The following is a 27,768-nucleotide window of genomic DNA, read 5'->3' as shown; positions in this document are numbered from 1 at the left end:
ATGATGGCATATATAACATTAGTGGATGTGCAGGTGAATGAGCCCCTGATGGTGTGGCTGATGTGGTTGGGTCCTCTGATGGTGTCGCCAGAGTAGATATGGGGACAGAGTAGGCAACGAGGTTTGCTACAGGTGCTTTTAGTGATTTAAAAGTCACTATCATTGAACAAAAAAACTTCAGAAACAGACTTCAAAGAGAAACAGCAGAACTAAAATTTATTTGCAAATTTAACACCATTAATCTGGGCTTGAATAGGGACTGGGAGTGGCTGGCTCATTACAGAAGCAGCTTTTCCTCTCCTGGAATTGACACCACCTCATCTATTATTGGGAGTGGACTACATCCACCCTGATTGAATTGGCCCTGTCAACACTGGTTCTCCACTTGCGAAGTAACTCCCTGCTCTCCATGTGTCAGTATATAATGCCTGCATCTGTAACTTTCACTCTATGCATCTGAAGAAGTGAGGTTTTTACCCACGAAAGCTTATGCCCAAATAAATCTGTTAGTCTTTAAGGTGCCACCAGACTCCTTGTTGTTTTTATAACACATTGTGTGATTTAAAGTTCCCAAAGAAGAAAACTCTAGGCAATCCATCTGACCCTAGATAAAGAACGCATTTGCCTGTCTCCCTCAGTGTGTAACTTCAGGTTAAGGATTATATTATGGCACTAGTCACAACTGTGTGTAAGGGGTAATATGGAGCTAGAAGCTACCCCAAGGAGGGCTGTGGGGTGGGTTGGGGGGGGGTTGGAATTGTCCCCCCAGGAGACACAGTTGCTCCATGGAACACATTGGGTGCTCATGCTGCACCTTTGTTTGGTCTCTGGGGCAGTGAATAGGGGTGCATGGTCTTAGCTTTGTCTCCTCATCTCCATTGAGGTGATTTGTGACCCCAAGGGAACACAGAACAGTTCTTGTGATTGGTTGAAGTCTCTGATGAATATCCCCTGGAGAACAGCATGGTAAATCACACCTTCCTCCAGCTGGGAAACTAGAGGCTGATCCATTTGTCACTCACCTGAACAAGAAACTATCAATGTACTATTCTGCCAAGGGATACTTTTTCCATCCACAGTGGAGGGGAGTCTGGAAACCGTTTACCACTACCTCTGGTAGCAAAGGTACCGACCAAGCTCAGGGGGGGCCAAGGGTTGACTGAACTTGATAACCTTCTTTTGGCTGAGACAGATGGTTCTCAGCCCAGCTGTGGATGATATTGGCTTATCCAATGGAATGGGAACCAGGCAGTCTTTTGATAGTGTAAAATTCCAGAGTCATGATGTTTCTTAGCAAATGTCTCAAGTCTTCCTGGTTTATCCGAAAGAGTCTACTTAAAGGGTTTAAAATCATAAAGGTTTGTTATTTGGTGTGCGTGGCCCCACATGGATCCCTTTATAACTGGTCACTTCCTCCGGGCCCCATCCTTCCCTTTCCCCCAAAATTCAACCAAACTAATTGTCTGCTAGATTTAAAGACCGATTCCATTCATGTTCATTTTGGCAATTCTCTTGGACTACCATGAATTTGTTGAAAGGTAAACTAAGTCTCTCTCTTCAGCAACTTGTTATCGGGCTAATGTGGGCATATTGAATTTGACATCCCCTATTTAAAAAGTCTTGTATTGTTGGATATTAATATAACCCTGACAAAACTGATGGTGCCTCTTTTTGAGCAACTCATTTCCTACGAGCTCAAATTTCCTATATTGGCTTGTTTATTTCCATGTCTATGCCTCTTAGGTATACATTAAGCATAGGAATGGAAATAATCTTGAGAAAGTTAAGGAAGAATAGTGAAGGGTCATCATAGTAGGGGACGACCAGCGATGAGCTAGATGGATAGTCACTGGAAGGTTAGCTGCTGACAGTTCCAAGTTAGTGATGGATCGTGAAGGCTTCTGAAAATTCTGCTATGATGTCACCGATATTCAGGCATGAATAAATTGATTTATTACTTGCTTAATTCTGTTGGCTTGTAGAGGGTGAGTGAACTACAGATTCTAGTGACTGATGGACCTCATACCAAGTTTAAAAAGGATAAGATGATGCTCTGAATGCATCTCTAAATTCCTTATTGAAAGTAGTGTCAGAGTTCCAACGTAATGAGCTGATCATCTTGCCAATGTTCTTCCCACTTCTGCTTGCTCATCTCGTTGAAACTTTTACCAGGTTTAGTGTCACAAGGTTCTTGGCTCTTTATTTAGAGAAGAATAAGGGCCTTAGAAAGTCCACCTGGTTCTTTGTTTCCTTTGACTTCAGTTAACAGGTGCCAATAACTGCTGCTATTTCCGAGAGGAACAAGAATAAATCGCTGGCATTTCTCACTACAGTGACTTGGCAGGCCTGCAATCTGATGGCTGTGTTGAGGCATGTTCTGTTTGGGTTAGAGCAACCTCTAGAGAGGAATACCAGGTCAGTTTATCTGTGATACAGAGCCTATTTCTGAGGCAGGGTGGCAGAACTCTCATGCATCGTACAGGTTTGCTTTTGTTTGGAATGTTTTCGTTTTGGTCACTTTTGGGGGTGTTTTTTAGGTTAAAATAGTTAAACTTCTCATTATTGTAGGGAGGTATCTTATCACTTCCAAATTACTTTATTTTACTTAGACGAATTTTAATTAATTACTGGCGAGTTGGCTACTTTACAAAAACACAGTCTGCTATGCCCGTCGGTATTCATTGTTGGACTTCTGTGGGGTTTTCTTTGAATGGAAGGGGTTATGCTGTCGGGGGGGGGGGGGGCGCTCCCCCCCCCCCCCCGCTGGGGGGAGGGCGCCGGGGGGGAGGGCGGCCAGAGCGCCGGGGGGAGGGCGGCGAGCCCAGCCGTGGCCCCGCTCTCCCCGGGGGCCGGAGCGCCGCGCCGCCCCCCTCCAGGTGCCGCCCCAAGCACCAGCTTGGTGGGCTGGTGCCTGGAGCCGGCCCTGTATGCTGTAGAGATCCATATAAGTACCATTCATATGAAGCATGTTGTTATTACACGTGCTGGTGCCTGTGCTTATCTGGTTGAAATTTAAATGTCTCTGGATCCACAAGGTGGTGCTCAAATGAAACTCCAGAGTGTGATTCTATGGGGAAAATAGCTCATTGAACTCTGTTTACAGGTTTTTCTGAACAATAATTTATTCCTGGTTTGTTTTAGAGGGAGAAATAATAGGGGATTTATTTGTAACATAGATTCAAAAAAACCTTTTGTCCTTAACCAATGAGCTGTGGTTATTTGTGTATGATCTGTTACATCTTTGTCCATTAAAAATGGAAGACGACCCCCCCCCCCATCACTTGGGCAAATAGGAAATGCACTAGTAACTTCTCTTGTTAGTAGCTTCTTCTGTTGGGTGTTTATAAAATTAGGACATTGAGATACAAAATCAAACCAAACTTGCACCTTTCCAAATTGCTAGATTTGGTGATGTTTGGAGTGTGATGAGAGGTCAGTTAGTGTAAAGATGAAAACCAACTGAAGTAATTCTTGACCTTTGCCAGATATTGATTGGACATTATATATAGCAACCACCTCCTCCTTCCTGAATTTTTATCCATCTTTGTGCCCCTGAAGCCAGTGCACTTTACTTTGTGAATACAGTATCGTATTTATTTGTTTCATCGTTACTATTGACTTGTTTCAGACATGCCCCAAAACGCATTAAAATATTTTAAAAAATCCTTCTTCTTACAGAGCATCAAAAATGTGCTTGGAACTGTACAAAACAGAAGTGGCCCATGTGGCCCAATGAGTTTACAGTTTAATTAGACATTGATAGTACAGGTCTTACCACAGTACACATGGAAACTATAAATGAGCAAAGGTCAGGCCTTCATGCAGTCAGTGAGTTTTGTTTATGAATTTGTTTTCGCCCTTTGCTTCCTGCTTTTCCACTCTCCAGTGCTTTCAGGATTACCAATGAAAGTCAAGATAAAGTGATATAAGGCAAGATTTTTTTTCCATATAGCTGTTGGTACTAAAAGCATCTAAACTGTATGTTAGAATGCTTTCTCTTCACCCTCTCCCCATGTTCTGTCTGCAGAAGTGTGAAGTGAAGACAATGTGATAGCTCTACACACTGGCAGAGTCTGTTTCCCAGTGTTCTGTTCCTAGCTCTGATGCTGCAGAGCCTTGCCTGCATCCCCATTCTCTCCTTCTCCTTCTTAGCAGGCCCAAATATAACTGCAATTCACACCTACAGTCACACTGGGAAAGGTAAGGAGTGAGGTGGTGCTGCAGTCAGGGATGGGCATTTGTTTGATCTTTTAGTGTTTTATACTTTCCCCCCAAGCCCCTTTGCCCCTCCTCACTGGTTGCTTGACTTTGCCTTGAGATAGGTAGGGCTACCATATGTCCGGATTTCCCCGGACATGTCCGGCTTTTCGGTCTATAAATAGCCGTCCGGGGGGGATTTCTAAAAATCTAAAAATGTCCGGGATTTCCCCCCGGTCGGCTATTTATAGACAGAAAAGCGGCGGCCAAGCGCCGCTGGGCGCCCAAAGCCCCTTCCCGGCTCCCCCCATCCCCTGCAGCCTTACCAAGCCATCCGGCCCCGCAGCTGTCTTCCCCTTCCTTTCCTCCCCTGAACGCTCCGCCCCCCTGCTCCTTCCCCTCCCCTGCTTCCCGCGAATCAGATCTTCGTGGGAAGTCTGAAAAGAAGCAGGGGCAGGCGGGTGGCAGCAGCAGGTAAGCTGGAGCTGGGGGGGGAGGAGAGCTCCGGGGAGGTGCGGCCCTGGCCGAGCGGCTCCCTCCAGCCCGGGCCGAGCGGCGCCCAGCGGCTCTGGCCCTGGCCCCAGTGGCTCGGGCCCGGCTCAGGCCCCGGGGCACCGGCCCCAGTTCCGGCCAAGCACGCCAGCCCGGCCCCGGCCGAGCAGCGCCGGCCGAGCACCCCCGGCCCCAGCCACTCCGGCCCGGCCCGGGCCCCAGGGCGGCGGCCCTGGTTCCGGCCGAGCGCGCCGGCCCAACCCCGGCCGAGCACCTCCGGCCCGGCCCCAAGCCCCGCAACCCCGGCCGGAGCACAGCCCGATTCCTGGGCTCTTTAAAGCCGGCCCTGGTCAGGGGACGGAGGGAGGGTTGGGGGTTCTGAGGGGGGCAGTTAGGGGGTGGGAAGTGGGAGGGAGTGGATGGGGCGGGGCAGGGCAGGGGCGGGGCTAGAGCGGGGCTCCTCCCCCCCCAGTGTCCTCTTTTTTTGCTTGTGGAAATATGGTAACCCTAAGATAGGGGTTGAGGCAGTCTTAAAGTGTGCTCTCGAGTAACACTTTAACTGCTTTTATCTGTTCCCATTGTACTAACAAATCCATCTGACTAGGCAGAAGCAACATACACAGTCTTTGTCCTTTGTTTACACATATTAGTATAAGATATAAGAGTATCAAAAAGTCAAACCCAAAATTCTATCCCAGGCTAACAAACAGACCTATATACTAACACTGTAAAACAGTGGTGCCCGCTTTAGCCTGAGGGCCAAACGTTATCTTAAAAAGACCCAGAGGCTCCAGTCAATGTTGGGGCAGTTCCTCTGCCCTGTTCAGTTCTCTTTTCACAAAGGGAGAAGAAACCACCTACAAGTCTTCTGCTAGGGGACAGGGAGCTATAACTTGTGGCTGGTTCTCAGCTGCTTCTTTCTTTCTTTCTTTCTTTCTTTCTTTCTTCTGCTGCCCTGTGTGGGGTAGGGGAGCAATCCTCAAATACACGCTGTCCTAGGTTCAGAAAGAGCCGATTGAGCAGCTATCCTGCTTTCCTTGAGCCTCCCACAGCCTGACAGGGAAGGTGTTGATGGAGCAGAGCTGCTCCCAGGGCTGGGCTGTAGGAGAACGTGCCCCTTATTTCCTCGCTGTAATAACAAGGCTGATTCAAATACTGTCTAAAAGTAGCAGGGTGGGGTTCAAGGAATGTGGTTGTTTTTTTCAGTATATACAGATACACATCATCTTAACACAGCTCTCCTCAAAGGCCCCAATTCAGAGACTTGAGGGCCGCAAGTTGGATACCAGTGCTGTATATATGGGTAAATAATGCAATCGAGACTCTCCAATAGTACAGATATGGCCTTCTGGGAGAAAACATTTCAGTGGAGTAGCCAGGATTTACCATATTGTCCTAGGAGCAATTTGTGCATTTCCAAAACCCTCCGGTAGGGTTGGAGGTGGCTAGAAAGAACATGTTCAAACTGTGGATGGATTTGAGCTCTTTGACCATTACTTGAAGGGTCCATGTATGATAGAGTCATAGAATATCAGGCTTGGAAGGGACCTCAGGAGGTCATCTAGTCCAACCCCCTGCTCAAAGCAGGACCAATGCCCAACTAAATCATCCCAGCCAGGGCTTTGTCAAGCCTGACCTTAAAAACCTCTAAGGAAGGAGATTCCACCACCTGGTCTACACTGGCCGGGGGGGGGAGGTCGACCTAAGATATGCAACTTCAGCTACGTGAATAGCGTAGCTGAAGTCGGCGTATTTTAGGTCGATTTACCTGGCTGTGAGGACGGCGGCGAGTCGACCATTGCCACTCCCTCGTCGACTCTGCTTCCGCCTCTTGCCGCGGTGGAGTTCCGGCGTCGACAGCAGAGTGATCGGGGATAAATGGATTCCCGATAGATCGATCACTACCCGCCGATCCGGCTGGTAGTATAGACGTACCCTTAATAACCCATTCCAGTGCTTCACAACCTTCCTGGTGAAAAAGTTTTTCCTAATATCCAACCTAAACCTCCCCCACTGCAACTTGAGACCATTACTCCTTGTTCTGTCATTTGCTACCACTGAGAACAGTCTAGATCTATCCTCTTTGGAACCCCCTTTCAGGTCGTTGAAAGCAGCTATCAAATCCCTCCTCATTCTTCTCTTCTGCAGACTAAATAATCCCAGTTCCCTCAGCCTCTCCTCATAAGACGTGCTCCAGCCCCCTAATCATTTTTGTTGCCCTCCGCTGGACTCTTTCCAATTTTTCCACATCCTTCTTGTAGTGTGGGGCCCAAAACTGGACACAGTACTCCAGCTGAGGCCTCACCAATGCCGAATAGAGAGGAATGATCACATCCCTCAATCTGCTGGTAATGCTCCTACTTATACAGCCCAAAATGCCGTTAGCCTTCTTGGCAACAAGGGCACACTGTTGATTCATATCCAGCTTCTCATCCACAGTAACCCCTAGGTCCTTTTCTGCAGAACTGCGGCCTAGCCACTTGTTCCCTAGTCTGTTCATGGGATTCTTCCATCCTAAGTGCAAGACTCTGCACTTGTCCTTGTTGAACCTCATCAGATTTCTTTTGGCCCTATCCTCTAATTTGTCTAGGTCCCTCTGTATCTTATCCCTACCCTCCAGCGTATCTACCACTCCTTCCAGTTTAGTGTAATCTGCAAACTTGCTGAGAGTGCAATCCATGCCATCCTCCAGATCATTAATGAAGATATTGAACAAAACTGGCCCCAGGACCGACCCTTGGGGCACTCCGCTTGATACCGGCTGCCAAGTAGACATGGAGCCATTGATCACTACCCATTGAGCCCGATGATCTAGCCAGCTTTCTAGCCACTTTATAGTCCGTTCATCCAGCCCATACTTCTTTAACTTGCTGGCAAGAATGCTGTGGGAGACCATATCAAAAGCTTTGCTAAAGTCAAGGAACACGTCCACTGCTTTCCCCTCATCCACAGAGCTAGTTATTTCATCATAGAAGGCAATTAGGTTAGTCAGGCATGACTTGCCGTTGCTGAAGCCATGCTGAATGTTCCTGATCCCTTTCCTCTCCTCGAAGTACTTCAAAATTGATTCCTTGAGGATCTGCTCCATGATTTTTCCAGGGACTGAGGTGAGGCTGACTGGCCTGTAGTTCCCTGAATCCTCCTCCTTTCCTTTTTAAAAGATGGGCACTACGTTAGCCTTTTTCCAGTCATCCGGGATCTCTCCCAATCGCCATGAGTTTTCAAAGATAATGGCCAGTGGCTCTGCAATCACATCCACCAACTCCTTTAGCACCCTCAGATGCAGTGCATCTGGCCTCATGGACTTGTGCTCATCCAGCTTTTCTAAATAATGTAGTATACTCGTGAAGTGTCTTAGAATGTATGATTATAGTACAACTAGCAAAACCTGCTCAGCTGCTTGCCTCGGGTGAGTAGAAATTTGGACCCTGTAAATCGGCTGTGTGTGGCTGGGATGCTGCTGCCTTTTTGGAAGAGCAGAAAGGAAAGGAACAGAGTGACCCAGACACTGTCATCCCATAACAGGAGGGAGCAGCAGAGCTGTTTGCTCTTTTTCGGGGGACGAGGGGAAAAGAGGGAGTAGTGTCGCTAGAGCTGCTAGGTTTGTTGTCCCCAACAACTGGATGGGACATCAGTCTGTGGCTTACTCCCCATGAGTCACAGATCCTTTAAAAGGGGAAGTGGAGCAAAGAGCAGAGGCCCTAGGTAAAATGGAAGAGTTGGAAAACTGAGGGTCTGCTGTGTGCCTGAGAGAGTAGGCCGCAGCAGTAGAGAAATCCTGCAAAGGGAGGAGAGGGGACAGCATTGGTTGATTGTATAAGTGGCATTCTGAAAGGGTTAGAACTTAATGTGGAACTGTGCCGCTGTCAATTAACTATGCCTGGCTTTTGTTGGTGTAGCTGAGCAAGTATTTTTTACCAAGCCTCACTTTAGTGTGGCTCAACTGTGTGTGTGTGTGTGTGTGTGTGTGTGTGTGTGTGTGTGTGAGGGGGAGGGATGTCAGGTAATTTTTTCAAGCCTTGATTATAGTATGTGTACAAGAAAAGAGGCTCTTGTATTGCCTGTGGGTATACCTGTCACTTCAAAGATCAACATGAATTCCATTGGAAAGCCTAGCACAGGTCATATTTTCTTGTGTGTGGCTATCAAAGGGAATGGGCTATATCCTTTCCATCCATCTGTCTTCCCAATGTTTAAAGAATTCATTTTATTTTGTAGCAACTCACCAATCACATTCGAGATACACTGCCAGCCTTCAGGAGCAAACTTCAGAGCCAGCTGCTTTCTATAGAGCATGAAGTAGAGGCATATAAAAACTTTAAACCAGAAGATCCGACTAGAAAGACTAAAGCCTTACTGCAGTGAGTGTCCACTTCCTCCTCTCTGTATGTAAAATAGTTTCTCGCTTGTTTAAGCTTAAAGCTTAGGATGTTGATGTTTCCCAGTAAAAGGCAGATGCAGAAGGACACTTATACACTCTGCAAACTCCAAAGAGGTTATTGTGGCTGAAAGAATTATAATATTTTTAGCCACTTTCCATTTTAGAAAGATTTTTCCATAATTCATTTTAATAGTCATATAAGAATATGCTGGGCTGGATGAAAATCTTTTTGTTTTGTCCTACGCTGAGCATTATAATCTTGGGCTGTGGTTTGTGTACTCTGCGCTAAACTGGAACCCCCTGGAATGCCCGGTGTGGTTCAGGGAACCTTTTCTCACTTTTTAATCAAAAATACACGTTTTCTTAACATAGTTGTCTTTGCGTCAACTGCTGTTTATTATCATAGGGTTCCCTCATGGGACTCTATGTTCAGTATGAGTGCCAACCTATCTGGACATTTATATCAAGCCATACATAAAATCTAATTAAAAATAGCTGGTGTTTTTAAGAGAGTAAGCAGTATATATTTATAAAAAGACTTGAAAAACCTTATACTTGCTTGTGTCCGTTAGGAGTGGAGAAGGACATGTAGGTACCACTGTTAACCCTAGAAATATCATTTATTGGTAATAAATACAGTGAAATAAAAATGATATGAAAAGCTTAGCTTATGCATTGTTGAGTTTGTTTCTGTTTTGAACTTTAAGGATGGTTCAACAGTTCTCAGTGGACTTTGAAAAAAGAATTGAAGGATCAGGGGATCAAGTTGACACATTAGAACTATCTGGTGGTGCCAAAATCAATCGTATTTTCCATGAGCGTTTTCCTTTTGAACTAGTAAAGGTATGTGTCTGTCTTTCTTCCTTGCTTTGAGTTGTGTTTTTTATATTTTCATATTCATTTTTATAGTGGCAGTGAAGTTACATTTCCTTTGAAGGTGTTCTAACAGGAAAACCCTTAATCAGAAGGAGTAAATTACACAAAAAGGCAGAATTATCACCAATACATAGGAAAGAAGTTTATTTTTATTTCTGGTTATGAACACCAAGTCACAATCTGAGATTGTTGTTGTATGCAATATTCAAAACTCAGTCATAATTCTACATTATTTTAAAATGGCTCAAATGTTTGCTTTCTGTGGCTTTAGCAAAAACATTTCCCCCTTTGCTCTCTAATTTCTCAATTTCATTTCCAGTATTCTTCCAAATTTGTAATGAATCAATCTTATTTTGTAACCAATATTTTTGTAACTACATGTCTTCTTGTACATACCTTGCAAAATTAGTCTTGGTAGAATTCAGCTGTTACATGTGACATCTTACATTTCTCTTTCTGCATGGATGAATGTCAAAACTAGTGGTCATGTTTTGATATTTATTCATGTCTGTCTCTTTTCCCCAGCTCTTACTATTTTCCCTACCTTTTCCATTGTTCTATCACCGTTGGCTGCTCTCCTCATCTTCTTTCTGGATAGATGGGGGCAGGTAAACAACTGCCTCTGATGTAACTCAGATTCTCTTCTTAGTGATGACTTAGGTACCTTTTTAAAATTAGATCTGTGGAAAATAGCTATTAGTTTCGAGCTTTTTTTTGCCAGTTTGGTTTAGGGTGCAAAACATGCAAGCATTCATCCACAGGTTGTAAAAAAATGCAGGTTTTGTGTTAGAAAACTTTTTCTGCCTGAGACACCCTCTCTGCTCTTCTGCCAGTCCTACAGATAAGCCGTGTGTGTGTGTGTGTGTGTGTGTATCAGACTAACAGAATTTTAAAAATTAAATAAATGAAACACATTTCTCCTAAGGTGACCATCCCCAAATCCTACCATGAGTGTGTTTTGTAAACCCTGGTCTCTCTGGTTGTCTAGTAGGATGTTCTGCAGAATTGTTAAAAGCATTTGTGTATAATATGATTTTTATCCTTTGGTTCCTCTAGATGGAATTCAATGAGAAAGAACTGCGGAGAGAAATAAGCTATGCAATCAAAAACATACATGGTATCAGGCAAGTGCTTTCTATTTCTCCAGGTTCAGACACATCTACAGAAAACATAATCTTGTTAATCCATAAACACACTCATCACCTTCTCATCTGCCCGGCGATTGATTTAAAAAAAAATATATATCTCATGCCTGCATTTTTAACATAGCCATGAGAGTGGTGGCTCTCATGTCCACTAATTTGCATGGAGATTCCATAAGTCCCAGACAAATTTGGTGAGATCATGTACAGAGCAAGTCAACACAGTTCTTCTGGTTGTGCTGATCGCTGCTGTTAGAGCACCCACATATAAGACAAGATTTTTATGCAGCACCATGGCTGATGGAATTTGTTGATTGATGGATTGAAGGCACAAAATTCAGAAAAGAGAATGATTCTCAATCATTTCTTTGCTTGGCTTTAGTTGCCTACCATATACATTCTATATCGAATGCAAAAACTATATGAAATGGACACTTCTGGGTTCAACCCAGACCAGTAAGGGGTTGTCACCATGTGCCCTGTAACCATGGGTGCCTCTGTGCTGTGCAGCTGTGGCTCGGAGCCCTGATACCTGCAGCGGACTCACAGCACAGTAGCCTCTCCGTGGCTTTCACCAGCCTGGTTACTCCTTGAAGGGTAACACCAATAGCCCTTGTAGCCATGTTTCCCCCAAACGGGTTTCCCTGTAGTATCCAGTCCCTCCCACTAGAACATTCACAAAACCTTATCAAGTTCTCCTCTCCTTTAAAGAGACAGTACACAGCAGTCTATTAGCTTACCTGAGGTTCACACCTTCCCCTTCAATCACAGCACTGAGTTGGTTTATAGTGAAAGTAAAACCAGTTTATTAATAAAAGGACATGGGTTTAAGAGATATCAAGTAGAAGGAATAAGCATAGGAATGATCACAAACAAACAAAAGTGAAAATATGCTATTAAGACCGAAACTCAACAAACTAGAGTCTTTTGTTCATATTCGTTTTTTCACCATAGTCCTTCTTCCAGCATAGTCCTTAGCCAGGATCCAAACACAGTTCACAGCGCTTGGTTTCTTTGTGTCCGCAGGTGAAGGATGACGTAGTGGTTTACTCCCCCTCTCTTTATAGCCCAGTAAACCTTTGAAATGTATTCTTCTGAAGTGTACCTCCAGGTAAAGTTCCTTTCCCCTGCTGGGTGTAGACGCCATGCTGGTTTCTCCCCAGCTGGTGATTTTAACAATGCAAATTATCTTCCTGCAATCTCAAATTTGTAATCTGAACATGTGCATTACATCATCTGCTTTCTGGAGTGTTCTGATCTACAGCCGGGTTGTGTGTGCTGTTCATGAGTGCGGATGTATATAAGCAATTCTCAAAGGAAAGAAAAATAGTTTTGTTGTTGTTAAAGGAATGAAATTCTAATCAAAACAAAATGGTGTTAATGTTTTCTATCATTTTCTTTTAAAAAGTCTAGGATAGCACTTGGGCTTATCACATATTGTGCTGTCCCCACCCTCCATACATTGGCATTATGGCTAAAGAAAAAGATAGTTTAGGTAAATATTTTGCTTCATTTTTAAGGGCAGCCACTATAGGTTGAACATTTCTGTGACACATTGGCCCATTGGTGGTTCACTACTCTGTCAGCAACTCTTGTCAGCCCTAGCATGCTCAGTGCACCTCACATACTGTTGTCATGGTATTTATCCAAAAGGTGGCATGTAAGAAATCATTGGAAAACTAGTAATATTCTTGCATGATGTATGTACATTTAATTACAAAACTTATACTCTACTTACATCATGCAAGAATATTAATGATCAGTGAATTATTATTTTTTGATTTATTATAGCCCACTTTTTGGATAAATATTATGACAACGGTGTGTGAGGGTGCACTGAGCAAACATTAACAAGACCTTTAACACAGTTTAGTTTTGATTAGAATTTCATTCCTTTAAAAAAAAATCCAAAAACTATTTTGTCTCCATAGAAAGCAGATAAGGTAATGCACGTGATCAGATTACAAACTTGATGCTGTTTGGAGCTTGGTATGTAGACACTACTGAAACTCAGGGTTGTTAGAATTTGGGATGTTGATGCTGTTCCAGATGGATTGAGCATTTGCCACCGAAGGCTGGCCGTCAGAAGACGTAGGCATCATATGTTAAGGATTTCAGTGCAGGATTGGTTCAGCATTGGCACAGACACTGACACAAAGCTTGTCAAGCTTGTTTCACAGTATATCATGGATGCTTTCTGGCTTTGCTCTATTGAAGTATTCATATTTATGCCTCTTGAATCATGTTATGATCGTGGATCTGACCATTTTCCCAAGGTGCTGAAGCTCTCTAGGAAGATGAATTCTGGAATATACAAATAAATATTCCCATATGTGTTCTACTTATTCCAGATTCTTCATCATTGCATATCTGTTCAGCCAGTGAAGGTTTCATATTTGCTAATTATGGGCAAAAATGAGCAAGTGCATCCAAAGGTATATAGGAGGATGGAAACCCAATGGCCAAGAGATTGCATAGGCCCTACTGGTACCTTTCTGCCAGGCCTTGATGTATTATTGGGCTCCTTCCTGTTGATGAACATTTGACACACTTCTATATATTTGTTTGTTACTACCCACACTACTCATGAAGTCTCAATATATCCACCTTTAATTATGTTTATTGGTCTTATGAGTAAAGGAATATTCCAGTAATCCTTCCTGGGAACATGATTCACAGGGTTTAATTCTCTATGACCTTGTGTAGCTGACACTATCTTGGTCCACACACTGGGGATTGAACTGGGAAACTCCAGAGCTAAAGGCATGAACTGCTATAGTTTCCGCTAAAGATCTAAGACTGTAGCTGGGCATGTAACAATGTAGCCAAGGGCTGTAACAACTCATTTTCACAGTTTCAGGGTAGTTGCACCTCGGGGGCCTGTTGAGGGCACCCACTTAATAGCTGGGAGCCAGAAACCTTTGCCTCTTTTGGGCTGAAACCCACAACTCTCTCCCTCTTGACTGGGGTTTAAGGCTGCACACAGGGCCGTCCTTACCCATACGCAAAGTACGCAACTGTGTAGGGCACTAGGAAATTTGGTGCACCAAATTTCCTGGTGCCCTGCTCAGCTGTGTGCTGCTCCAGTCCCTGCTCTGCCTCTTCCCCATGGCCCCCGCCCCTGCTCCGCCCCAGCCCTGCCCCACTCCACTCCTTCCCCAAAGCCCCAGCCCTGCCTCTTCCCGCCCCTGCTCCAGCCCAGCCCTGCCCCCCATTCCCCTGAGGACTGAAGCAGGGCCGGGCCTGCACTCACCGGCAGCGGGAAGTGCAGCGGCCTGGCCCCAGCCATGCTGCAGGTGAGTGCTGGGGGGTGGTTCCCCCCTGTGCCCCAAGCAGCCCCCCTGCCCCATGGAGGCCTGGGGCCAGCTCCCCCCCCCCCACAGGGGGGCTGCGTAGGGCCCCAGAATAGCTAGGGACGGCCCTGGCTGCACAGCTCCCTGCCTTACACTGTGATATCCCCAGCAAGCGAGCCTGCCTCAATGGGCCAGCACCTGCACTTTGCTTGTTACCAGAGGGCTCTGAAGAGTATAATTGCCAGCAGTTCCAAGTTACCATACAGCTCTTTCCACGCAATCACACTTATTCTTCAGATAAAGGCATTACAGAGAAAACATATATTTTAAAACAACATTGCTGTATACATGCTAACAGCTTACCATCAGTCTTATGGGGCCCCAGTAGGACAAAGTCCTCTCAACTCTTCTGCAAGGGTTGGGGTCCCCCTTGGACAGCAGGTCATTTCTGTTTGCTGGAAGAAGGCCCTGAGTCAGTTTAAGTTTGGCCTGTTTATCCAAAATTCCTTCCTTTTGTCTTTTGGTCTATGAGTATCCAGTTTGCACTATTTTAACCCTTCTGCCAGGTGAAGCCAGCAGCAACAAGGGCCAGGTTCAGTATCTAGGGGTTCTCTTTCAACAATACAACACAAAACTGGCGCGAGCCCCAACCCAGTGACCTGGGACAACTGCACACCACCCCCTGGGTGCCTCTAAGAGGCAATACTTCCCCTCTCGTAAAGCACAGAGTCTGAGTGTAGCAAAAACTTTTAATAAAAGGAGGGAATTAACTCAGCATGAATTTGGGAACACACCGCAACTAGGGCTCATAAACACAAACCATGAGCAAAAGACCCACCCCCAAGTAAGTTGGGCAGTGTCCTTTTCCCCTCAGGGTCTTAAGTCCAGCAACCCAAAAGTCCCTTTAATGTGCCCGTCCCTTCTCTGTACGCCACTCACAGTTGCTGTCCTTGGCCAGTGCAGCCCCAGAGTTCAGAGGTTCATCCGCAGAGTTCACCTCCCACCCTGTGTGGAAGGCGGGGTGCTGGTGGTGGTAAGGTAGCACCTTACACGCTTCACTGCTCGGGCACTCGCTTGTTGCCCCAAGGGCTGATTGCCACACCTCTGCAAGGCTCTGCTCTAGCCCTTTCCACAGCCGCTCTGCTGGTCATGCCTCTCTGCCAGCCGCCCCGGGGGCCACTTGCCATGCCTCTCTGTCAGCTGCCCTGCAGGCCACTTGCCACGCCTCTGCACCAGCTGCTCACTTGCCACACTTAACACAGCTCTCTGTGATTTCAGCTGCTAGAAGGGGAGCCTCACTGCTGGTGCACACTGGACAGTCTCTTGCAATAGAAACACTGTCCCAAAGTTGGTCTAATACTTAGACCTAGATATCAGTGATTTCAGCTCTGCAGTCTGTAATAAGACTCTCAATTGAGTCCAAATTAGCTCATTTATTATGCCATGGAGAGAGGAAGGGTCAAAGGGTGTCTAGGACCCTTAAACAGGGCCCACGCTACCAGGTACAAGTACCTGTTCCTACCCTCTCTCAACTCATTGGGTTTTGGAACCCATGTCCCCTGCCTAGCGAGTGCTGTTCAGTTGGGTGAGAGTCCCTCCACTGGGGTATGCCAGGTACAATTCTGCTGCCCTCGGTTCACACAACAAGGATAGCAACCCTTTATTATTCCTACCCCAATAACAAGGAGACTGGGGATTTAACACCAGCCACAAGTGATCATTTGGGCAAGCAGTCCCATCATGCTGAGCACCTAGGCAGGGTGGGTGTGTCCATGCAAATGAGATCAGCTTCTGAAATCTTTTTCCACAGCTCACCACTAGATGTCAGGGGAGAGCTCATCCAGACTCTGCTTACACATGAACCTTCCCAGGAGATAGTACCTGGTTTTGGTTCCTGGAGGAAATGTGGCAGACCTTCCCTATGGAGTAGAACAGAATCACACATAAACTGTTCATATAATACAGTGCAGCCCAATGATACCTTAATTTAATAAGGTCCCATATCTGGCAGTAAGTTGCCATATCTGTCACACTCAGATCCTCTGCGGATCAGCACAAAGCAGGACTTGTAACAAGCTCATCAGTGGATTACACTTGTACTTACTAATATCTGTGCAGAGTGCAAATAAATTCCATTCAAACTTGGTAACTTTTTACACCCACATTGCACAGGGGTTAAGTCAAGACACCAGAGAGCCAGAATCAAAGTGTGTCACACATCTGCAATGAACTTGTTCTGCCGGCAGAGTACATTCCAAGGTCAACTGGATTACACAAATTCCCATTTACAACTTGCATTCTTTTTAAACTAGGGGAGACTTATAGCTACATTTCCCTGGCATTGGATAGGAGTTATTGTTTCTAACTCCAGTTATCTGATACTGTCTGAGCTTTACTAACTAGACAAAGTTCATTCCTACGTCTATTTACTGCATGAAGTTTCACCTTCATTATGTTTCTCTTTCAACTGTTACCCTAGATGCCTGCTGATGCCCCAAAGGACTATATAAATTCTTCTGGGACATACCATGGGAGCTTTCTAGTGAAGGTTATGACTTAGCATCCATCACCTGCTAAAAACTGCATAAACACATGATATTGCATTGCTTGTAAGGGGTTCTTATTTCTGTGAGCCTAATAGATGATTCTTTATTTAGGCTCAGAATGAGACCTGGGGAGAACTGGATGAGGACAACTTATTGGACTCTAAAAGATGGCTTATAAACACTGATGACAATACCCTAAACCATGCAGGACTCTCATGGTAGACAGTTCATAAAATGTTTCTGGAGTACAGTCCGTTGCTTGGCTCCTCTCAGCTGTGATTTTGATAGATGCCTCAGGCGTAAGTTGGGATGCCCACTTACACTGTCTCTAGGTACATGGGGTTTCAAAATTCATAGAGATCTAGGATTACAAATTTCTTGGAATCCAGAGCAATATAGATGGTAGGGGGAACTTTGTTTCCTTACATCCGTGACAAATCTGTACTGATTTTGACAGACATCACCACAGCCATGTATCATATGCACTAGTAGGGGGAGCTCATTCCTGTTGTTTGTGTCAAGAAACTGTCTAGCCTGAGGAAGTGGTGCATTCCAAATCAAGTTGCACCTCTAGCTCTCTGTTTTTTTTTCCATGCAAGAACATGGTCTTGGCAGGCAGCCTCATTCTTAATTTATCAGCCCCATCATGAGGGGTTTTTCAAGTTTTTGTCCATGTCGATATTCCAAACTACAGGGATCCTTCAAAAAGCTCCCTTTGTCTTGAAGGAGAATTCATTGTGCCTTCAGTTTTTATTCTGTAGGAAATAGTGATCCAAAATCCTTGAACAGCTTTCTTCTAGCTTGGAGCCATACTCTGCTGTATACCTTTATCCCTTTATGCTTCAGCAATGGTACCGATTGCAAGAGTTCTGTCCTTTGTGGGCATGTCAGTATTTATATTTGGATCTGTTACCCCTGCTGCTGAAACATCTAGTCTGCCTTTCAGTTCTTCCACATCTGTTTTCACAGTATCAAAGTCAAATGCATTATCCAGGTCTGAGATTCCTAAATATCATGGCTTGCAATGTGGTGTATTGTGAAATTCTGATCTGGAGTCCTCTTACGCTATTAAGCGAATATTTCTGGAAAGTCGTAAATCTTTGAGGAAAACCTATGCCTTAAAATGGAAAAGATTTTCAATTTGTGCTGCTGACCAAGACTGTGCATCTTCCACTTCTTCAGTGCCTTGTATTGTTTGCTGTCTCTAAATGACCGATTTACTGAGGAGTTCAATGTGGGTTCATTTTGTGGAAATATCTGTAACTTGTGTTTGGAGGAGGTGAAATACTTGGTTTGGGATGGGCTGGTTATCTTATATAGGGATGATTTGTCTGTTTTCAGATTAGTATTAGCACATAGGATTCCAGAGAGACACTTTATAAGAGAATGAGGACAAATATAATTGTCCAGCCAAGGATTATCCATATTTGCACATTCTACAGTGAAACAATTTCTGAAAGGACAATTGCATGTTTTTTCCACCCACTTGAGAACAAATACTCTCCTTGAAATTAAATTTGATGCTCATGTGATTTGATATCACTGTGGGAGCCCTTTGGAAAATATTCTTTACATCACCTGTACTTACAGCATTGCTAGAATGGGTGAGATCTAAGTCCTGATGGCTGAATTCCCTTAAAATAAAGATAATGTGATACCATCCTTTACCTGATCTTGATTTACCAGGACTTTTCTCTGAACCTTATAACTTACAGGGGAGGTAATGTTATATAGGCTAGGTCAGTGTTTCTCAAAGTGTTGGGTGTTCCTCTTTGGCATGGTGTGAAGGACAACTGTGCTTGAGAGAAGCATGGAAGTTGTATACATTAAGCTTCAACAACACATGGCAGGGTAGTCAGGTGAACATGACTTATTTCATTTTCCTAAAGCGAGGCTCAGCTTTAGAAAGTTTGGGAAAACACTAGTCTAGATGTTAAAGAGCTCTTGGCTATGGCTTAGGTAGGACCAAACCCTTTTGTTAGTCTTCCATATTATTTGTAGCATATGGAGTTAAATCCAGGGGCCCAGAGATTGTTTCAGTGAATTAGAACCTGTAGGCAGATCTGCTGTGAGCTACTATGTGTCCCAATACTTTGGGATCTAAAGTCACGCTCCCCTTGATCCAAAGCCCTTTGCCCAACGTATCTAAGAAAATATCTCCTTTGTGGACACTTCAGGCTGCTACCTTGAACTCAGTGCTTACATTTATAAAGCATTATTCTTGGCTTGTCAACTAGATGGGATGGTCAATTTGGGATAGCAGTGCTATGATCTTCACTTTTCTTTAGACCTATATCCTTAAAGGCTGTGTGACTTCTAGTTAATATCTCTTAAGTGGGGCTCTACAGGCAGTTTTTGAAGGAGAAATAAGTGCTATTTGTCTGTCTAACTAGTCTGTGAGATGTCAGTCTATATAGGTCTACATGCACCACTCAACTGCCCTGCTTCTTCAGAGTCTTTGTAAAGGGTTTTGAATAGGTGGGAGAAGGACTTTTGATGTGTTTGGGGATGAAAGGAACTTGGATTATGGATTTTTCTGTAACTCTATCCAAATGGTCAGTCCTGTGCGAGTGAGCAGTAGCGCCAGTTGTCACTGCTTTTAGATGGTTTTGACTCTGTCTGCTGAAGGTACATGTGCATACCACAAGTGTAGCTTTACAGTATACTTGCCGTCAGCTTGATGAACCACAGTTGCAGGTTAAGTGGACTTTTTATTTTTTTCATTAAGACGCCACAATTTAAAAAATAATCACATTAATTTTCATATTAAATCTTCTGTTTAAAGACAGACCAAGTGAGTGCTGTGCTAGGCCTTGCGTGTCATTTTCATCTGACTATTTTTATAGTTGGCCTGTCACTCCCTGAAAATGAAAATGCTGTCTGATGGAAATGCTGGCCAACAATTGCCCATACTGTAGCTGCATGAATGGTGGACCCCTAAGAGATAGTGACTGTGCACTCTCCCTCCATGCTAAACTATTAATTTGAATCTCTAATTCACCATTTTCTTAATCTACACACCCCATAATTCACATGTAAAAACCCAATGGTCTCATTCCATTTCTCAGTAATGGTTTAATAACAGAGACAGTGCTGTATTAAGGTCTAATATTACTAATACTTCATTACTTTTACAAACTAAACTACAGAGCATATGCTATGAGCTGTTATCATAACTGAACAGCACTTGTCAAATGAGTGCATCATGTTGTTACTAATAAACATATGCTGTATTTAGACTTCTTTAAGCTAGTCATTCATCTTGCAACTTGCAGAATCATTTTGTTTATATCATAATGAAGTTTGTGACTCTGTTTTACATTCAATATAAAAAGTTGTATTCTTTTCCCTAAAGTTTTCCTTCAGTATCTTACATGTTTTATTATATGTCCACAGAACAGGTTTGTTTACTCCAGACATGGCCTTTGAGGCTATAGTTAAAAAACAGATAGTGAAGCTGAAAGGGCCTTGCTTAAAAAGCGTGGATCTGGTGATGCAAGAGTTAATCAACACTGTCAAGAAATGCACTAAAAAGGTAACTTCTGAATGGGTTCATTAATAGTTGAAGTGCACTTGTCAATCTAGTGTTATGGTAGATAATATAATGGGCAAGATGCTTTGCCATGTGGCTCTACTCAAAAAAACGATGCAATGATATGAGATGGTATGGTTCTACATTTGTGTCTTAGTTGCTTTCTTATCCAGTTTACTCAGTTTACAAATAAAAAGTACTGTAATACTGATCTTGGTTTCTGATGCTCAAAATGGCTTGTTTCTAGATCTTGCATCATCGCCGGCGTGGTTTGTTTTTTCAGGGAAAAAAAAGTCAAGTGCTGGCCCCATTTTCACCTGTATAACCATATTGCTGCAGTTGGTGTTGTATGGCTATTACTGAAAGCATAATATAGAGAAAATGGGATCATATAGATGGCCCTGCAAATTAAACGTAATTAACATTTTTGTTGAGGCATAAGCCAGAAAAATCCAGCGTCGGAAGTTGTCTTTGCAGCACTGGCAATAGGAAAAAGTAGTAGTCTTTCTTTTGTCACTAAAGAAAGTAGATCAGATTCCAAATATATTCAGAGAGCAGTTCTGCTGAGTAAAAAACATTTTTGCACAGAAACTTTTCAGAGTAGAACCATACTTAAGTGTCCAAGTGGTGAAATACCCTCCTGTGCTGTTTCTCATATATGCAAATCCATAACTCATCATCACCAACTTTCAAGAGGCTACAAGGTAGAAACATGAGAAAATCCAATCTCCCCTTGATTTGCCCACACTTACCCCACTGGGAGTTATGCATGTGGGTGGAAGGATGAACTAGTCTGAAGAATTGCAGAACGAATGTAGGAAACAAATTGCATTGGAAAGAACTGTTGTGCAGTTGGCTTCCCTAAAGTAAATGGTGTGTGTGTACTCAATAATGAAACGTTAATTTAAGGTCCCGACAAGTATAGTAAAATGAGTATAGTATGAATGAGTATTCTGGCTGATTGGTCTGCATACAGTGTGTACCTGGGTTTATTTATACTTTTTAAAAAGAAAACCTTTTATTTTCCTATTGTGACTAAAAAGTTCAGGTTTTAGTGTGGAACTGAATTCAATATAGAAATCAGAAGTCAGTTGTATATGCCTTGGTTATAGGGGATAACATTTTCAAGTGTCAAAGTCTGATTTTCAAAAGTGGCTTAGCCTCCTAAGTGCCTTAATCACTTGAAAACTACCTATGGTCAAAAATGGATCCACAGTGACCACCATTAACTGTGGCTGAAAATGGTTTAGGCCCCAGATAAGGCCAAAATGCTTTTAATAACAATGATGGAAAGCATGTGCGAGTCGCAGTGGTGGGCTAGTCATCTGTCCTTGTGTCTTAATCTTGGGAACATCGGAATTTTTGTACTGGATCAGACCAACGGTCCATCTCATCTAGTAGCTTGTCAGTACCAGATACTTCATAGTTTCTTCCTAGTCCCCACAGAGTTGGTGGTTGATTTTTGCCTCTGAAATACTCTTGTGTTTATATTCCTTATAATTTGTTACCCAGTCTCATAAACGTCTAATCCTCTTTAATCCTAAACTCTTGACCTCAATCTCCTGTGCCAGAACAATTATGTGTTTAAAGGTTTCCTTTTAATCAGTTTTAAACGTGTGGCCTTTTTCATGTCCTCTTTTATACAATGAGAAGAGGGTAAATGGGAACTCTTAGTTTATTTTCCATATCATTCACTTGTTCTATACCTTTGCTATGCCCTCTCTTATTAGTCCCCTCATTAAACTATACGCTCCTTTAAAAAAAATAAAAAAATTATTGGCTTGTAAAGAGCCCTAGTCTTTTAAACTTCCCCTCAGAAGGAAGTCTTTCTATGTTTCTAATCATTTTCAATGCCCTTCTCTAGAACCTGTCTATTTCTGCTAGATCCCTTTCTGAGATGGTAAGAACAGAACACAATATTCAAGGTAAGGGCAGGTTATCAATTTATTTAATGCCAGTATTACATTTTCAATACCCTCTGTTCCTTTCTTAATACAACCTAACTTCTTGTTTTGTTTTTTTAGACCTCCATTGCACATTAATTGGGTGTCTTCATTGTGCTATCCTCAGTGATACCTGGATCTTCTTCCTAAGCAGTTATGGTTTAGATCCAACCATATGTGGGGGCTGTAAAGTGTTCCTTCCAATGTACATCACCTTACATTTCTTTTCCATGAATGTGATCTACAATAGTTTTGCCCAATGATCTACTTGGCTAGGACTTTCTGTAGTTCTTGGTCGTCTTTTGTCCTGACCAACATAAATCATGTCATTTGCAAATATTGTCATTTCACTGATTACTTTCTTGTACAGATCACTGATACCTATTTTAAACACTGCCAGTCCTAGTCCAGATTCTTTGGGCACCCCATGATTAGCATCTTTCTTTGATGAAAGCTGACAGTTTATTTCCTCTATTTGTTTTGTCTCTTAACCAGTTTATAATGATGACAGTTCTTTAGGTCAGTATGTTAGGTCCCTTAACAGTCTAAGGGATGTTATAAAAGGCTTTTTCAAACATGTAAATAAATAACTGACTCTCCTTTATCCACTTTCTTATTGTCACTCTCAAAGATCAATAGTTCTTTTTCAGAAACATGCTGTTTTGTCCCTATCCTATCCTGTGTCTGTTCATGTTTTATGCTATTATCTCTGATTTCAAACAATGTGCCTGGTAAGGCATGCTGATCTGTAGCTTTCACAATCTTGTCTTTTTAAGAGAGAGACACAATGTTGGTTTCCTTATGGTCCTCTAATATAGCAGCTTAATTTTATTAGATTACATTTCCTCAGTAGCTTAGCTACTTCATTCTTATGTACCTTCAGAACTCTAGGTATACCATATGATCCTGGGGACTTATTTAATTTCACTTTCTTCCAGCACCTCTCTTTTGACATGTAAGTCTCTGACAGGGCTTCATCTTTATTACCTGAAAAGGGTAAGTCCGACATAAGTATTTCCCAACATACTCTATGCTGCAGACTGATGCACAGAAGTAGATGGGCAAAATTTTCAGAAGCACTTAAGACCAATTTTTCAGAAGCAACTCAGGCACCTTAGGAGACTAATTACCATTTTCTCTCAGGGGCTGCCCATCCATATAGGCGAACTAGGCAGTCACCTAGGATGCCAAGTTAAATGGGGCGCCAAATTCAAGGAAAAAAATTAAATTAAAAAAAAAATAAAATGAAAAAGATGAAAAAAATACAAATAAAATAACGAAGATGTCATTTTTTCAATTTCCGTGCGTGTACAGAGGGATTATGAATTATAATTCATTTCTCTACATTTCTGAGAATTTATTATGTCAAATCTTTTATTTACTGCAAAATAAATAATATTGTAGTGAAATTTTTTTTCAACTTGCGACATAGGGTCAAAATGACCCACTCCGCAATTTTGATAAGCAATACCTCAGCCACAATGAAACACATCCGCCAGCGGCAAGAGCTGCAATGCTAGTGACAGCCTAACTTGAATATACATCAAGGTTTCATAGCCGGAAATTCATGTAGAGCGGAGAGTCGGCATTGACTCATGAAAATTCAGAAGACATTGATGCTACAGATTTGTGTAGTGAGCTTCAGGCTTTTTCAATATGACTTAAGAAACATTCCACTCCTGAAGAAGTACTGAAGTTTTATTGTGAAAATAAACTCAGACAGTTTTCCAAACATTTTTATAGTTCTACGCGTTCTTTTAACTTTGCCAGTTTCCGTAGCTACTGGGGAACATACCTTCTCAAAGTTAAAATTGATAAAAACATATCTGCACTCAACAATGGTACAAGAGAGACTTGTTGGCCTTGCCCCAATGTCAATAGAGCATGAAATAGCTGGAAAACTGGATCTAAAAGAACTAGTGACTGAATTTTCAAAACTTAAAGCAAGAAAAGTCATGTTTTAAGATCATCCAACCCCTCTTCTCATTCCTGATGGCCCTGGGACCCTTGCCCCCATTCATTCCCCCTGTTCCCTGCCCTCTGACCACCCTGACCCCTATCCACCCCCCACCCTCCCGAACTCCCCTGCCCTCTATCGAACACCCCTCCCTGCTCCCTTACCATGCTGCCTGGAGGTGGCTGGCGGCATTACACCCGTGCCGGGCCGTGCGGCTGGAGCTGGGCCGGGCTGAAGCTGCGGGGGAAGGGGAACAGCCGGGAGCTCAGGGGCCGGGCAGGAGAGTCTTGTGGGCCACTGTAGTGAGTGCCCGCCCCGCCCCTAAGAGCCAGAGGGACCTGCCGGGGGACAAGGTGGGGAGTCCCAGCAGTGCTTACCTGGGGCGGCTCCCGGGAAGCATAGGGCAGGTCCCTCTGGCTTCTAGGGGCAGGGTAGCGTAGCTGGGGGGGAGCAGGGGGTTACCTGCCACGGCGCGTGGCCCTCCTTGCGCCCCCCGCCCCAGCTCACCTCTGCTCCATCTCCCTGGGCCTGAGCGTGAAGCCGTCGTTTGCTTCTCAGCCCTCCCAGGCTTCCCGCGTGAACAGCTGATTAGCGGAGGGCGGGAGGAGAAGCTGGGTGGAGCATTCAGGGGAAGAGGCGGAGCGGAGGTGAGCTGGGGGCGGGGGCGGGGCGGGGAACTGCCGGAGCTTTACTGGTTGTTAAATTTAAAAGCCCTTTTAGAACCAGTTGTCCCATGCGGGACAACCGGTTCTAAAAGGGCTTCTAAATTTAACAACCGGTTCCCGCGAACCGGCTCCAGCTCACCACCGCCTAAAGCGTGCTTAGTATGATCAGGCAATTCATATCTTGGTGTTGGCAGATGTACTATTGTAAGCGATGAGAAAATTGCACTAGCTTTAGTATCAAGTATTCTAGACTGGTTGACACTGTGGGATAATTAGGGGAGGAAAATGCAGTAGGTGATATGAGTTGCATTTATTTTTAGCTAATGTGTGTGGGCGGGGAAGAGCAAACAGAACAAATTGCCTTTTTAATAATCAGAATAGCTTTAAAATGACTGCAGAACCCTGGCACAGAGTAGAGTTGTAGATAGTGGTGTTTAAATGCTCCAAGGGAATCAAACTGAACCAACCAACCTGCTAAGAAGCAGGTTTTGCACTGTAGGGCGCTAACCGTAACTCTTTCCCTTATTATAAGCACAGGAAGAGGACAAAATGATTAATGTCCAGTGTCATTTCTGATCAGTCCTTCTGTCAGTCTCTTCATTTGGAAAATAGCTTGTAGAGTCTAAGAAATATTGTGAAGATTGTTATGGACTCTTGATCGTGTCTTCTCAAATGTTAATTTCTACTCTTTGAGTCTGAAGCAGTAAATCTCAGTTAAGATTAAGTAATGTATTTGGTTCATCCTCATCGTCAGTGAAGAATGGGAATGGAATTTGCTTTTGTTCCCAAAGTCATTCTTTTACTGTACTTCTGAAAACAAACAAAAATCCCTTAGTTCAATGTACTCATATCATTTAGGTCATAGATTCGGCTTGTGATAATATGGAACTGCCTTATCACAGTAGAGTATCTTACCCTTGTCACCTGAAGAATTGTTTCTTTGGTGTTTTAGAATGGTGGTTTTTCCTTATCCATTAAATGCAAGAGCTGACACAGTTGCTGAATTGTTGGAACTGGAGGCCTCCTCCAAACCACATCACAGTAGCTGTCTATCCTCAATGATGCCTGGATCTTCTTCCTAAGCAGTTATGGTTTAGATCCAGCCAAGTGTGTGGGCTATAAAGTGTTCTTTCCAAAGTACATCACCTAACATTTCTTTTCCATGAATGTGATCTACAATAGGGTTGCCCAATCATCTAGGTTGGCTAGGACTTTCTGTTGGGGAGACAATGTTGGTGAAGTAATGTCTTTTATTGGGCCAACTTGTTGGTGAAAGAGACGAGCTTTCAAGTTACACTGAGCTCTTCAGGTTGAAAGCTTGTCTCTTTCACCAATAAGAAATTGGTCCAATAAAAGCTATTACCTCACCTGCCTTGTGTAGCGAAGTGACGACTCACCGGTGCGGCGCCTCCTGCTGGTTGTCCTGGGAATTAGCTCTTCACAAGCTTCGGAGTGCCCCTACTGGCCAGTGTCTCGCCTGCTGATGGCTCCGTGTCCCCCCCAGTGCCCTTTACCTTGGGGTGCTGCCCCAGAAGTACCCCACCATGCTCTGGGTCTCCCCTCCCAGGGAAACCTCCAACCCTCTATCCCCACCTTGCCTCAGTGGCTACTGCCAGTCATCATCTAGCTCCCGCTCACTGGGGCAAACTGCAGTCTGTAAACCACTCATCACTGGCAAGGGGGGTTTGGACCAGCTGCCTCTGCCTAACCCCAGGCTACACCTCTGCAGCCCCAGTACCTTGCACAAGGCCTGCAGGCCTGGGAGTTACCAGGCTGGAGCTCCTCTTGCCTTTCCCCAGCATTACTCTACTCAGGTACCCTTCTCTCCCAGGCAGCCCGGTCCTTCTCTCTCTACAGCTAGAGAGAGACTGACCTAGCTCCTGGCTCACAGCCCTTTTATAGGGCCAGCTGTGGCCTGATTGGGGCGTGGCCCCAGCTGTGGCTGCTTCCCCAATCAGCCTAGCCTTTTTAAGGAGTGGGGCAACTGCCCCGCTACACCTTGTCTCCTAATATCTTGGGACCAACATGGCTACAACAACTCTGCAAATATCCATTCTTTGATCAGCAGGGAAGGAAATACATGAGATGTGGGCTCATGCCCACTCCATTCTTAAGTGTGTAACCCTTCTGCCCGTCTGAGTTGGCAGCAACAAAGGCTGGGTTCAGTATCTAGGGGTTCCGTTTAAATAACACAATGTATGTCGTTCTTGAAGTACATGTATAGATCCACTCTCTCCATCTTCCTTTCTTATATTTTGGGAGAGCTTTGACATAGATTTGGATTAAGTGAACAGGAGTCGATGGTTTCGAGCTGCAGTTCCATGTTTGCTCTCATTCCAAACATTCAGTTCTGCAAAGGAACATGCACTCAAAATGGCCACTACTTTCTTGAGCATTCCGTGAAGCAAATAGGCATGCAAGTTCCCAGAGTTTGGATCTATGTATATTGTATTAAACTACCCTTACTGGTAAGTACGCTTCATACAGTCTTGTTAACTTTAGTACAGTGTTTACAGAACTTACTACTATCCAGAGTCTAGTGTAGATTCTCCATTTGTACCCTTTTAACATCACTCAGCAAGTTTAAATTCCTCCCCCTTTTGCCTTTTGTCAGCTGGCGACCTATCCAAGGCTATGTGAGGAAACGGAAAGGATTGTTGCTGGCCACATTCGAGACAGAGAGGAGAAGACCAAGGAACAGGTGGGAATAAACATGAAATCTGATGGGTTGGGAATTGAGAGTG

At 43.9% G+C, this 27,768-nt stretch overlaps 1 protein-coding gene across 1 annotated transcript in view; it reads left to right on the top strand.

Moving 5' to 3' along the window:
• LOC112107414 (dynamin-3) overlaps positions 1-27,768 on the top strand; it is a 316,224-nt gene that overhangs the window by 84,159 nt on the left and 204,297 nt on the right. The window contains exons 7-11 of the mRNA XM_026655330.1: positions 8,908-9,050; positions 9,778-9,913; positions 11,003-11,070; positions 20,324-20,462; positions 27,639-27,725. Of these exons, the coding sequence (XP_026511115.1) occupies positions 8,908-9,050; positions 9,778-9,913; positions 11,003-11,070; positions 20,324-20,462; positions 27,639-27,725 (573 nt within the window). The remainder of the gene's footprint in view (positions 1-8,907; positions 9,051-9,777; positions 9,914-11,002; positions 11,071-20,323; positions 20,463-27,638; positions 27,726-27,768) is intronic.

Source organism: Terrapene carolina, unplaced genomic scaffold (genome assembly GCF_002925995.2).
Source record: "Terrapene carolina triunguis isolate 2854851 unplaced genomic scaffold, T_m_triunguis-2.0 Scaffold210, whole genome shotgun sequence".
NCBI lineage: Eukaryota > Metazoa > Chordata > Testudines > Emydidae > Terrapene > Terrapene triunguis.
The sequence above is the reverse complement of the archived record's forward strand: the minus strand, read 5'-3'. Positions and strand labels throughout refer to the sequence as shown.